The following is a 12317-nucleotide window of genomic DNA, read 5'->3' as shown; positions in this document are numbered from 1 at the left end:
GGGGTGGGGGGGGGGGGGGCGACAAGGAAAGAGAACTTGACCTTGGGAAATGCCTGCATCTGCAAAACCAGACTGAACTCGACCTCCTGCGTGACTTTGAAGTGAACTAAAGGGAGGTAGCAAGTGAGGTTTCCCCGGGCGGTGGGGGCGGGGGTGAGGGGGGCAGAGTTTCCGGTAGAGAAAGGAGGTTTGGTGAGGGACTAACCCAGGGGCTGGGGCTGGGGCTGGGGCTGGGGCTGGGGCTGGGGCTGGGAGTGAATGGTGGCGAACGTGGTCTCGGGGAGCTGGCGGCAGAAATGCACCATGAGGAAGTGTCTTTGGGAGAAGACGGTAGGAATAGGGGGCTCGCTCTTGCTCTTAGACATCATCAGGACCCCGGCTCACTTGCCCCCCCCAGCCCCCCCCCCCCCCCGGGCAGTCCCCTCTCACCTTCCACCTTCTGGCCGCCTGGCCTTTGCACAAAGGGCTGCCTGAGCAGAGTGTCACTCAGGCATTTTCCCAGAGGGCTGTGCTGGGGCGTTCACCACTGGGACGCCTCCCCTCCGCCTCCCCTGCCACCCAGCCAGCTGCTGAAGGGCTGCTCGCTGCTCGCTGCTCAGTGGGGGTGACTCGTGACGTGTCACCTGTCCCCAGCTGTGGGAGCAGCGACCGCTCACTATGCAGGCGAGGACTAGCTCCCTCGGGTGTGCGTGTGTTTCCAGAGCAGAGACTTGCAGGCATGGACGTGGGAAGACCGTCAGGGCCCGGCCGGTGTGGCTCAGGGGTTGAGCATCGTCCCAGGCACCAAGGGGTTGCTGGTTCGATGCCCAGTCAGAGGACCTGCCCAGGTTGCGGGCTCGATCCCCAGTGTGGGGCGTGCAGGAGGCAGCCGATCCATGATTCTCTCTCACCATGATGTTTCTATCCCTTTCTCCCTCTCCTGCTCTCTCTAAAAATCAATATTTTTAAAAAGTCAGATGCTTTTAAAAAAAAAAAAAGAAAGAAAAAAAGACCATCAGAACTGGGGCATGGTCTGAAAAAAACACCCGTTTGAAAATGACTGCGCTGATTATTTTTAAGTCATGATTAATTTTGAAACAACAAGTATAGGGTTTTCATGTTTATCAAAGGAACACGGGGGACTTTGTTTCTAATTTTTCATATATATATTTATTGTTTAGAGTATTACATCTGTCTCCTTTTTCCCCATTGACTCCCCTGCCACTCCCACCCACAGGTCAAGCCCCCACCGCCCCAGTGTCCCTGCCCATTGGTTATGCCAGTATGCGTGCCTACCAGGCCTTTGGTTGCTCTCTCACCCTCTAATTTTTCTTTTATTAAAACTCCCAGTGTGTAACCTTGCTGCAAGCCCATGTGTCCTCCTCCAAGCCGCTGGGGGCGGCCGTCTGCGCGGCCCCTCCCGCCCGAGAGCAGACTGACATTGACTCATTCACGTGGCCGTGGTGTCTCGGCTGTTGTCACTAAAGTTGACCATTGATTGGCCGCTCGCTCTTTGCCTGGTGTTGTCTGAACATCTCAGTTATGTTACTGGCCCCTCGTGACATCCTCGACAGACACTGTCATCACCCCACTTTACAGAGAGGTACACTGAGGCTCCCAGCACGCAAGCCCATTGCCCGGGACCACAGAAACACAGGTTTCTAAGCATAAGAAACCGTATCGATAGTGATGACGAAGGACAAGGCGTTGGGGTCCCTGACTCATAAAGCGGCAACTTTGTCCTTGCAGGGGTCACCGTGTGGGAGCTGATGACATTTGGGTCCAAGCCCTACGACGGGATCCCGGCCAGTGAGATCTCGACCATCCTGGAGAAAGGGGAGCGCCTCCCGCAGCCGCCCATCTGCACCATCGACGTCTACATGATCATGGTCAAGTGTGAGTGACCGCCGGGACCCCGCCCTCGCGCAGCTGCGCCTGGGAAGGCGTTGCTGCCGTAGCCCCACAGCGGAGCCCTCGGCTCCCCAGAGAAATGCCGCCCCCGTCTCTGCAGCAGGCGGTCCAGCCCAGAAACACCCGTCAGTCAGCCCCTCGGACGTTCCTCCGGAAGCCGAGCCTGACTCACGGAGCCCCGGGGCCCGGCGTCTGCCCGTGGCTGCGAGCAAATAAACAAAATCCAAGTCCCCCGTGAGCCACGACACCCAGGCTCCCTGGCGTGAGTGGCTCCAGGGAAGGGCCGCCCGGGTGGGAGTGTGTGACCAGAGAGACCAGGAATGAGTAACCGCACGAGGCTGGTAGAATCAGCACGCCTGCCTGGATTTCCATCTTTCCAGCCGTGGATTTACGTGCGGTCTGACGGCAGGGTGGCCGGTAAACATCTGAGCCGGGGCCAGGGTGTGTGTGAGCCGGTCACGCTGTTACGGCAGCAGAATCCCAGGCTCAGCGGCCCGAGGGCGACACGGCCGGCTGCTGAGCATCTACCCAGAAGGAAACGGGGAGCGGGGAGCAGCGGGGATGTAAACATCGATGCCTCTCTGAACGCCAAGCCTGGGGTCGTCTATTTTTAACGTCCTTGTTGGGGGCCGAGGAAGCTGGGACCGAGGTCACCGGCAGTCTGGCCTAAAAATAGCCTGACTCCCGCTGGTAGGAAGTAGATGTGAGGCCCGGAGGCAGGAGGGCGGCCAGCTCCCGGCTGCTCCTGCAGCTCGTCCATCGGCCGGGGTCGTTGTAAGCAAGGCCACCAGCCTGGGAACAGGGGTGTCCTCTGCTGCCGGCGCGCCCCGCCCCCGCCCCCCAGCCCATGGGCACATGAGGACACCAGGGCGGAGACTTCCCAGACCCCTGGGTTCTTAGAGAAAGTCCCCAAGTTCCCCTACACGGGCTCCAGTTTCCAGTTGGCAAGACTGCTGAGTGGCTGCAGACGAGGGGCACGTGGAGTGAGGACCTGGGAGCTTGGGCATGGGGCGCCCCCAGTCAGAGCAGCTCCCAGGGGTCCCCCCAGGGTCACGCCGCAGTGCTGGCCTCGGAGGAGCCGGCGGGCCGATCAGAGATGACACGTCTCTCCAATTCATACATGTCTGTTATCAGGGACACACGATACATACGTGTCTGAGGACACAATGCACACACATGTCCGACTTGGACCACGTCAGCACCGGTTTGCCGAGACAGGGGGAGGAGGTTTCCGCAGCACTTGCTTGTCGGGAGGCCCCGTAAGCCTTCCCCTGAGCAATGCCGTCCTGGGGGTGATGGTTGGGGCTCTCACTGGACCCCGTTCCCTCCTCCCTCCTCCAGGCTGGATGATAGATGCAGACAGTCGCCCCAAGTTCCGAGAGTTGATCAGTGAATTCTCCAAAATGGCCCGAGACCCCCAGCGCTACCTCGTCATCCAGGTACCGGACCTCTGTCCCTATAACTCGCATCCGTGTCCGAGACTCTGCCCTGTGCCAGCCCCGTCCCCCAGGCCGCAAGCGGGCAAAACGGCTGATCTCTCGGTCCCTCTCTCCGCCCCCCCCCCCACCCCCCCGGCTGGCAGGCTCCGATGGTGAATGGGGAACGGGAGGGGGGGCGGGGCGGGGCGTGACCGCAGGGGACGGGCTGGCTGCTGGCAGCCAGGGAGGATGGCCCTGATCGCAGGCCAGGCCTAAGGGCCGTATCCGCGCACGAATTTCATGCTCCGGGCCTCTAGTATTATTATAAACAGTACCTCAGCCACGAGTAGCAGATACGCACTCCGTAAACACTGCTGCTTCATGCCTTTCTTCTTCCCCCTAAGCGCTGGCATTTCATTCAGGGGGCTTTTAAGCATCAAGGAATTTTTAATGTTTTTTTAAATATATTTTTAGTGATTTCAGAGAGGAAGGGAGGGCGAGAGATAGGAACATCAATGATGAGAGAGAATCATGGATCGGCTGCCTCCTGCACACCCGCTACTGGGGATCGAGCCCGAAACCCAGGGCTGTGCCCTGACTGGGAATCGAACTGCGACCTCCTGGTTCACAGATCGATGCTCAACCACCGAGCCACGCCAGCGGGCAATTTTTGATGTTTTAATTCCCGGCCTGGGGAGGGAGGAAGTCGCTACACGGAAGGGAATCAGGGCGATTTTACTGTGACTAACCCGTAAACACACGGCGTCTGCCAGCCATGGACTCCTAGACCTCGGGAGCCCAGGAGGGGTGCCCTCCCCCTGGGCCTTGCTCACGGCCTCCAATCCCCCCCCTCCCAGGGCGACGAGAGGATGAACTTGCCCAGCCCCACGGACTCCAACTTCTACCGCGCGCTGATGGACGAAGAGGACATGGAGGACGTGGTGGACGCGGACGAGTACCTGATCCCCCAGCAGGGCTTCTTCCACAGCCCCGCCACCTCCCGCACGCCGCTGCTCAACTCCCTGGTGAGGGCCGCCACTGCTCGCACGCTCCCGGTTGGAGGGGTTGGGTTTTTGTTTGTTTGTTTGTTTGTTGTTTAATATATTTTTATTGATTTCAGAGAGGAAGGGAGAGAGAGAGAGAAAAACATCCATGATGAGAGAGAATCCTGGATCGGCTGCCTCTGCACGCCCCGCAGTGGGGAAGGAGCCCACAACTCGGGCCTGTGCCCTGACCGGGAATCGAACCATGACCTCCTGGTTCTCAGGCTGAGACTCAGCCACTGAGCCACGCCGGCCGGGCTGAGTGACTTGAATTTTAGAGAAAAGGATGCCCATCTTGTGGAACGCACTTAGAGACAAAGAAGTGCGTTTAGCCGAGTGACAAGCCAAAGGCAGAAAGAACCGGTTCAGCATGTTGACGTTTTTTTTTTGGCGTAGGGACCACGGGATGGTAGTTTTCTCAGGTTCGCTGAGGACCAGGAGTCAGGCACATACAGGCCTAGTTTTCCTACAGCTCATGGGTCAAGAGGAGAGGACGCGCCTTTAAGTACCTCCGCGTCGGGCGGACGCAGGGGTGGACACGGGGCAAATCGGCAGACACAGTGGAGGGAGGGAGAGGCAGATGCGCACAGCCAGGCCCAGCGTGGCCTTTAAACCCCTCCGGGGGCATTCGGTGAGGTGGGGGAGAGCGTATACGTGTCCCATAAACTCCTCCGATTCTCTTGCAGAGTGCCACCAGCAACAACTCCGCCGTGACTTGCATCGATAGAAACGGGGTACGTACGGAGCCCAGTAAACCGGAGCTCAGTGGCACCCTGGGCACTGCGCTAGGAAACCGGGCAATGCCCAGATTCACCCGGAGGCCCCTGGCCTCCCTGCCCCGTGGCTCCTCCCCTGCCTGGCTCCCTGCCCCCTGCCCCGAGGCCAGCGTGAGCTGTCACTCACGGAAGATCTATTCTGTCGTGGCTCCCAGACCACTAGCCTCGGCGTCACCGGGCAGCTGGTGACAGATGCAAAGCGGGGCCTCTGCCCGGACCGAGGAAGCGAATCCCTGGGGGGCACCCAGCCCTCTGGGGGCGCTGAGACTCGGTGCCAGGCAGCCTTGGTCTGGACCCCCACTTGCCAAGGGGGAAGCCCCTGGCCACATGGGATGGCTGACATATAAATGTGCATTAATTAAGACCAAATACAGTTGAGGACTCAGTTGCTCACACATGGCTAGAGGCTGCACATGCAGGAGCGCAGGGCAGAGGCCGTGGCTGCCCTTGCAGGTGGCCTGCTGGGTGGACGGCCCGCTGGGTGGACGGCCCGCTGGACGGTGGTGCCGGGCCTCCCGCCCGCCCAGGTCTGGGCCAGCAGCGTGGGAACCCTGGAGCGGTTAGAAACGCAGACTCTCAGGCCGCCCAGATGGAGGGTGAGAGCCTGCCTGGGGCAGAGCTCAGGGACTGGGGCGCTCAGGTCTGCGGGGGCGCGGCTCCCGTGACCCCGCCTCCTTCCCCTCCCCCCGCAGAGCTGCCCCCACAAGGAAGACAGCTTCCTGCAGCGGTACTGCTCGGACCCCACTGGCGCCCTGACCGAGGACAACCTCAGCGACACCTTCCTGCCCGCGCCAGGTGAGTGGCTGCACACTCAGGCTCGGCAGCCACGGCAGCCTCAGCCCCCAGCCCCCAGCCCAGGCCGGGGCTGCCTTCGGGCGGACCCAGGGTGGACACGGGGCAAATTGGCAGGCACAGGGGAGGAAGGGAGAGGCAGATGCGCACAGCCGGGCCCAGCGTGGCCCGCCGTCTCCCCCGAGCCCAGGGCGTGGGCAGGGGTGTCGGAGCTCAGTGTTTAGAATGAATCGGCAGGTGTTCCAGGCGTTGGAGCAAACAGCTCACACATACGTGTGTGAGAGAGTGTGGGGGTGTGTGTGTATGTATGTGAGTGCATGAGTGTGAGTATGTGAGAGTGTGTGTGTATGTGTGTGAGTGTGAGTATGTGAAAGAGTGTGTGTGTGTGTGTGTGTGTGTGAGAGTCTGTGTGTGTGTGTGTGAGAGAGAGAGTTTGTAAGGGGATGTGTGTGAGTGTGTGTGAGCATCGTGTGTGTGCGCACGCACGCGTGTGTGTGTGTGTGTGAGTGCGTGTGTGTGTGTGTGAGAGAGAGTTTGTAAGTGTGTGTGAGCATTGTGTGTGTGTGTGTGTGTGTGTGCGAGCGCGCATGTGTGTGTGTGACAGATTCAATCCCCTTTTTCTCTCCTGGCTCCATGCTCGGCCTGTGAACATGTACTTTTCTGATCTAAGCTTTACCCTCAGACACCCCCCACCTGCCTGCACCCCCCGAGGCAGGCTGTCCTCCGAGAGCTCTAGGGGGTGGGAGGTAGGGTGCCCGTTGCTCTGGGGGCACAGAACGGGCACTGCCTGTTTGAGCTGCAGGAAGCCCGCTGTCTCCGGCTCCCGCCCCCGTCACCCATTCCCTGGGGAAGGCTCCCGGGTCAGAGGAAGCCAGGGAGGCGCCTGCCCGCACGGCTGCTGACGGCCTGTGCTTTCTCTCCGTGCAGAATACATCAACCAGTCGGTCCCCAAGAGGCCGGCGGGCTCGGTCCAGAACCCCGTCTACCACAACCAGCCCCTGACCCCAGCGCCCGGCCGGGACCCGCACTACCAGAACCCCCCCAGCAGCGCCGTGGGCAACCCCGAGTATCTCAACACCACCCACCCCTCCGGCGTCCACGGGGCCCCCGACGGCCCTGCCCACTGGGCGCCGAACGGCAGCCACCAAATCAGCCTGGACAACCCCGACTACCAGCAGGACTTCCTGCCCAAGGAGGCCCAGGCCAACGGCCTCTTCCCGGGGCCCACGGCCGAGAACGCAGACTACCTGCGGGTGGGCCTGCCGAGCAGTGAGTCCATCGGCGCGTGACCGAGGAGGTGGCCACGGCCGCCAGGCCAGCCTGCAGCCCCCGGGACCGGCCACGCAGCTCCCAGGCCTGCCAGCCACCCGCCCTGCCCCACCACTCCTGTCCCCACCCCGGGCCGGTCTGGCCGGACCCAAGGATCTTCTTAGATCGTCTGATCGGCCCCCTTTCGATCGGGCGGCGCCCCTGCTCGGGTGTGCGCTGGCAGGTTGCACTCTGAGGCTCCTCAGAAGGCACCGGAAAGAATGCTGTCCCGGGGCAGACGCGCACCCGGCAATGAGGTACCTTCGGAAAGAAAAACGCTGCCTACACTGAGGAGGTACTGCTGGGGGCCCAGGGGTTTTCATGGTCGGTACTGGCTCGGTTCCGAATGGGCTTCTCTGATGAGGAAGAGGCCTGACCGTCCGGAGCTCGCGCTGCCCTGAGGACAGGGGCCCACCTGGGACCAAGAGCAAGGCCAGCCTGAGCTGCGCGGACCATCGGCTCTGCCTCTGCTCTCCCAGACCCGGTCACATGCGCCCTCCCTGACCCCAGCAGCTGACGGTACACGGCACGGCGTCCGTCGTGGCAGGTACGAGAGGATGAGCCACTTCGCCCCCTTCCTGGCCAGGGAGGACCCGAGGCAGACTCCTCCTCGGACTCGCTTGTCTGTCCGTGTCCCCGTGGTCCTCGCCCTCCATCCCTTGACCAGCGTCTTCCCGTGACCAGCCTTAAGACTTCCTGTTTGTTCTCCATTCCATTCCTTTTGGAACCCGATACGGTTTCCCCGTCAGCAGGAGGAGACGGACAGCCAGCAGGCCGGGCTGGCTCCCAGTCGAGTCAGCAGCATTCAGACCAGAAGCCTTTAATCAAGATGCGAAGTTCTCAGAGGAAGTCCATCCGGCCTTGGGATGTCGGGGAGAGCGCAGATCTGGAGGCTGCGGAGAGGAAGCTGTGCTGGAGACTCGCTGAGTCTCCCCCAAAAAGATTCTCTTAGGCTACTCGTAGAAAAACCCTTCCTTCTTTCACCTTAAACGTTTTTTACTCGAAGGGTACTCTGTTCTTCCCTTTGGGGGACCCCCCCCATGTGAATAGACCCAGGCACCCACTCACAGCCTCGCACTGCCGCTTCCCCACGGGGAGTGACGATAGGGTGGAGAGGGTGGGATTCAGGTGGCAAATAGGAAGGCGTGAGTTTGACGTTGACGCTAACGCCTTCGCAGCATCTGCAGGTGCAGGAGAAGAGAAAATGTTTTTCCTTCTTTAACAAAAGTCTCTCTCCTCGGAGAGCCCAGCGAGGTGGGGCGCCGACACCCCGCCCTGTGCGAGGTGAGCCTCCCCGGTGCGTTACACACCCGTAGCTGCGCCCACCCGCCCACCCAGCCCAGCAAGACGCATTCCCCCCGCCTCTCTGGCCCGGGCTGTGCTCAGCCACACGCACGTGCAAAATTGTCCTTTCGTTTTTGAAAGATTTAGTGACTCAGATGGATCAGGGCCCCACCGTTTTGTTACCAAAAAAATTTGTTTCCATGGAAATATAAGCTCCATTCACGTTAGAGCCATCACCCTCGCAAGTACTCCTGAGGCGGCCAGCCCAGCAGAGGTACTAACGGTGCAGAAATCCGTAAGACAGAATCCCTGGTTCCAAGAAATTCACAACAGAGCAAAGGGAATGGACCCCCAGACGCTAAACTTAGAGCAGGAGGGCCAAGGCTAGGCGAGAGGCGGCAGCCACGCCCTGTGGCGGCACTGGGGGCGGGGGAGGGGGCCGGGGGGGCCTCCAGGAGGCCCGGAAGGCTGGGCAAGGAGATGGGAGGCTGAAGGCCCGAGGCACCAGGTGGAAAGTGTGCTCCAGGCAGAGGGAACCCCACCTGCACCTGCCAGCGGACCCGCTGAGCCAGGCCCACCCGCCGCCCCTTTAAGCCTGGGAGTCCCTGGCCTTGCCCCGGGCTCTCCACTGGGGAGGTTGCGTCCCCCCAGAAATTGGAGAGTGATCAGGGAGGCGGCCGCACAACATTGCGTCTGCCGTGTTAAGCCATTGCCACGAAACCACCTTCATTGTTGATCCACCTCGAACGTAAGCAATTCAGTGGGCCGTGTATTCGCACTGGAAGCCACGGTCACAGTCCGAGTCGCGGGGAGGGCGCGGCAGCCGGTCACGTGTAGCCATTAGGTCCCCGTATTTTTGTAACTGAAATAGTTTATGTAACATAATAAACCCGCAGAAACGGTTCCAGTGCTCGCTCCTTGGGGTTTCCGCTTTCCTACACGAAACCTAGTTGCCCAGGTCGCTTCAGGCTGTGTTTTTCCCGAAGTGATTCTCCCGTCTGTTCCGGGCGGTGCAGGGGCTGGTGGACACGGCCGAGCCTGGAGAGCGGGGCGCCCCGGGGGAGGGGGAACGGGTTTCCGTCTGAGGCCCCTGTTGGCCAGATGTCAATGCTCCTATGCTCTTGCTGTGCCCTCCGCCCGGCAGGGGGTGGGCCTGCCGCTCCTGCCCCCTCCCCCCGCCCCGGCCGTGGCCTTGTCCGCCGCCTGGCCTCCGGGGCCCAGAGAGTTGGAAGCTGACATGCGCACTGGGCCACAGTCCTCACATCCGTCCCAGACCACCCCTAAGGCGGCCCTGGAACGCCCTCTATGGAAACACTGTCACCTCCTCAGTGAGACCGATGAAGCCTCCAGGCCTCAGTGTTTATTGGAAGTTCTCGCCCCAGCTGTGCCCGCCCCCTCTCCCGCAGACACGGGACTAGGATGGGACCGGCACCGGTTCCGTGTGGCTGCCCGGGAACCTCCCAGGTCCCCACCGGGAAGGTCCTGATGGGCTTTGTCTCCGGTGCAGCCGGCCCAGGCCTTTTCCCAGCTCCCCGGGGATTCTGGTGAGCCCCGCTGCTTGGGGACCCCTGGAGTGAAGGAAAGTTCTAGGGGACGGAGATGGGGCCCCCAGCTGACGGTCTCCCCGCTCTGAGCTCCTGGCCACGGGCCTCGGGGTGCGTAGCATCTACAAGGCTGTCGGACTGTGCTCACTCGCGGTGCTCACCCTCACTGCCCACTGGAGTCCCCCGTGAGCTTAAAAGGAAGAGGGCGGGGCCTCAGGCCCCTTTAACCGAAATCGCAGGGCTCCCCGTGTGGCTGGAGTGGCAGCCAGAGGTGAACCCCCCTCTCTGCGGTCACCCCGGATCCTACAAGCCGGTGGTCCGGGCCGCGCCCCAGGTCAGGACCGGATAAAACTGCCTGCGTTCAGTCGGGATCCCCGGAGGCAGCCCACAGGGCAGCGTGCAGTCCCTGACACGCCTGGGACGGGGTCACTGCTGGCCGCTCCGAACGCCTCGAGTCCTTGTCGCCAGCAGCTAACTGACCCGAGAGGGGCAGGTGCCCAGTCAAATGCGTTTTCTCAGGCGTGAGCTAGAAACGGGCTCCTCCGCCCGTGGGCGGCCGCACCGCGAGGGCTGCTGGGCGTGCCCTCAGTGCCCACCTCGCCTTCCTTCCTTTGGAGGAGCACTCGGCCACGGCCACGGCCACCATCTGGTCCTTCCCTCGCCCGGGGCTGTAAACCCCACCCATCAGGAAGCCTGCCTCCCCCACACGCCTGCCGTGGGGCGGGGGCCATACACCTCTGTGCTCTCAGACACACACAGGCAGGACTTTCCATGTACGTCTATTTTTGTAACTTTTTTGAGGAATTTTAGCCTCTTATGTAGCACTGAACTTTGTAAGGTATGTTTTTTAAAATACGTTTTTATTGATTTCAGAGAGGAAGGGAGAGGGAGAGAGAGAAACATCCATGATGAGGGAGAATCATTGGTCGGCTGCCTCCTGCACGCCCCTCACGGGGGATGGAGCCCACAGCCTGGGCACGTGCCCTGACCGGGGAGGGAACGCCGGCCGGGCTCCCAGGCCTTTTAGTCAACAGCGCGTTCTCACCACCTACCCCAGACTAAGACCTCACAGCCCTGGCCGGTGGCTCAGTGGGTTAGAGTGCCATCCTGATACATCAGGGTTTCGCGTTTGATCCCGGGTCAGGGCACATATGAGAATCCACCGTGAATGCAAAAACAAGTGGAATGGCAAATCGCCATCTCTCTTGTGGGATCGCTAAAGACAGCGGGCACGCCTGCCGCCTGCGCGGCCCGCCCTGCAGCCACCCGCCACCTTCGCTTCTAGGGCGAGAGAAAACCTCGGCTCACCAGTCACCTTCGGAGGGCAGGCGTCAGGAGGACTGTCTGAGCCGTCGGATGGGTTTTATCGAAACAAGAGGGTCCATGCTTTCAGAAACATGTCGTATGTCCTTTTCACAAACTGTTTCTGGGGTCAAAACAGGCGATGCGCATGGCTTCTCTCTTCCCTGCGGCAGGCACGGTGCACAAGGCTGTCCTCTCTGAAGGCCTACGCGTCCCCACCCTATCGCCTGGCGGTACATTTACATGCATTTAATTTTGTTTTTTATATAGAAGACCTTCCACCTAATTTGGCTGCAAAATAATCTTGCTGTGTAATAATAGAATCTCTGACAAACACGGAGACCCTGTGGGTTGGAGGTGACAGTGTAGCTGAGCAGTCCCTTCCTTCCGAATCAAGCCGAAGCCGTACGGCGCGCAGACACGGTACGTTGTTAACCTTGTGAGTGTGGAGAGAGGAATGCAGTATTTGTACACGTGGAACGCAAGCCTCCCGGGCTATGGTTTACACGTGGGAGCAGGACTCATGGACTGTGTCGAGTATTTAGCAATTAGGAGTACACCGCTCATTGTCTCTATGCATAAGTACCTATACGAATAATACTGTATTCCTGGCTAACAATGTTGATATTCGTTATTGATCCTATCTGACCTCCTGTAGATGTTCTTTCCTGATGACTTTTTAAAGTTCATTAATAAACTTTATTTTTAGAGCATTGTTGGGTTGAAACACTGCAAAACGGGGCAGAACGTAGGAAGTTCCCAACCCACCCTCCACCCCCCACCCCGACCTTCCCTCCCTATCGCCGCCCACACCCCAGCGGCCTGGTCGCAGCTGAATGCCCGGAGGTTCCGTGTGGGAGTGGGATCAGGACGCGCGTCCCTCAGTGGGGGTCCCTCAGAGGAGGTCCCTCCGGGTGCCGTGCTGTGGGCGGTGCACTCTGATACAAGCGCTAGATTCTA

The 12317-nt window shown here is 60.5% G+C and overlaps 1 protein-coding gene across 1 annotated transcript in view; it reads left to right on the top strand.

Moving 5' to 3' along the window:
- The window catches only part of EGFR (epidermal growth factor receptor), a 113107-nt gene extending 101036 nt beyond the window's left edge, over nucleotides 1-12071 (top strand). The window contains exons 23-28 of the mRNA XM_070424819.1: nucleotides 1729-1875; nucleotides 3232-3329; nucleotides 4166-4333; nucleotides 5038-5085; nucleotides 5820-5922; nucleotides 6847-12071. Of these exons, the coding sequence (XP_070280920.1) occupies nucleotides 1729-1875; nucleotides 3232-3329; nucleotides 4166-4333; nucleotides 5038-5085; nucleotides 5820-5922; nucleotides 6847-7208 (926 nt within the window). The 3' untranslated portion in view covers nucleotides 7209-12071. The remainder of the gene's footprint in view (nucleotides 1-1728; nucleotides 1876-3231; nucleotides 3330-4165; nucleotides 4334-5037; nucleotides 5086-5819; nucleotides 5923-6846) is intronic.
- Nucleotides 12072-12317: the final 246 nt, after the last annotated feature.

Source organism: Myotis yumanensis, unplaced genomic scaffold (assembly GCF_028538775.1).
Source record: "Myotis yumanensis isolate MYYU_CA2020_CCGP unplaced genomic scaffold, mMyoYum1.0.hap1 SCAF_9, whole genome shotgun sequence".
NCBI classification, from domain to species: domain Eukaryota; kingdom Metazoa; phylum Chordata; class Mammalia; order Chiroptera; family Vespertilionidae; genus Myotis; species Myotis yumanensis.
Note: the sequence above shows the minus strand (reverse complement) of the source record. Positions and strands in the feature narration are given on the sequence as shown.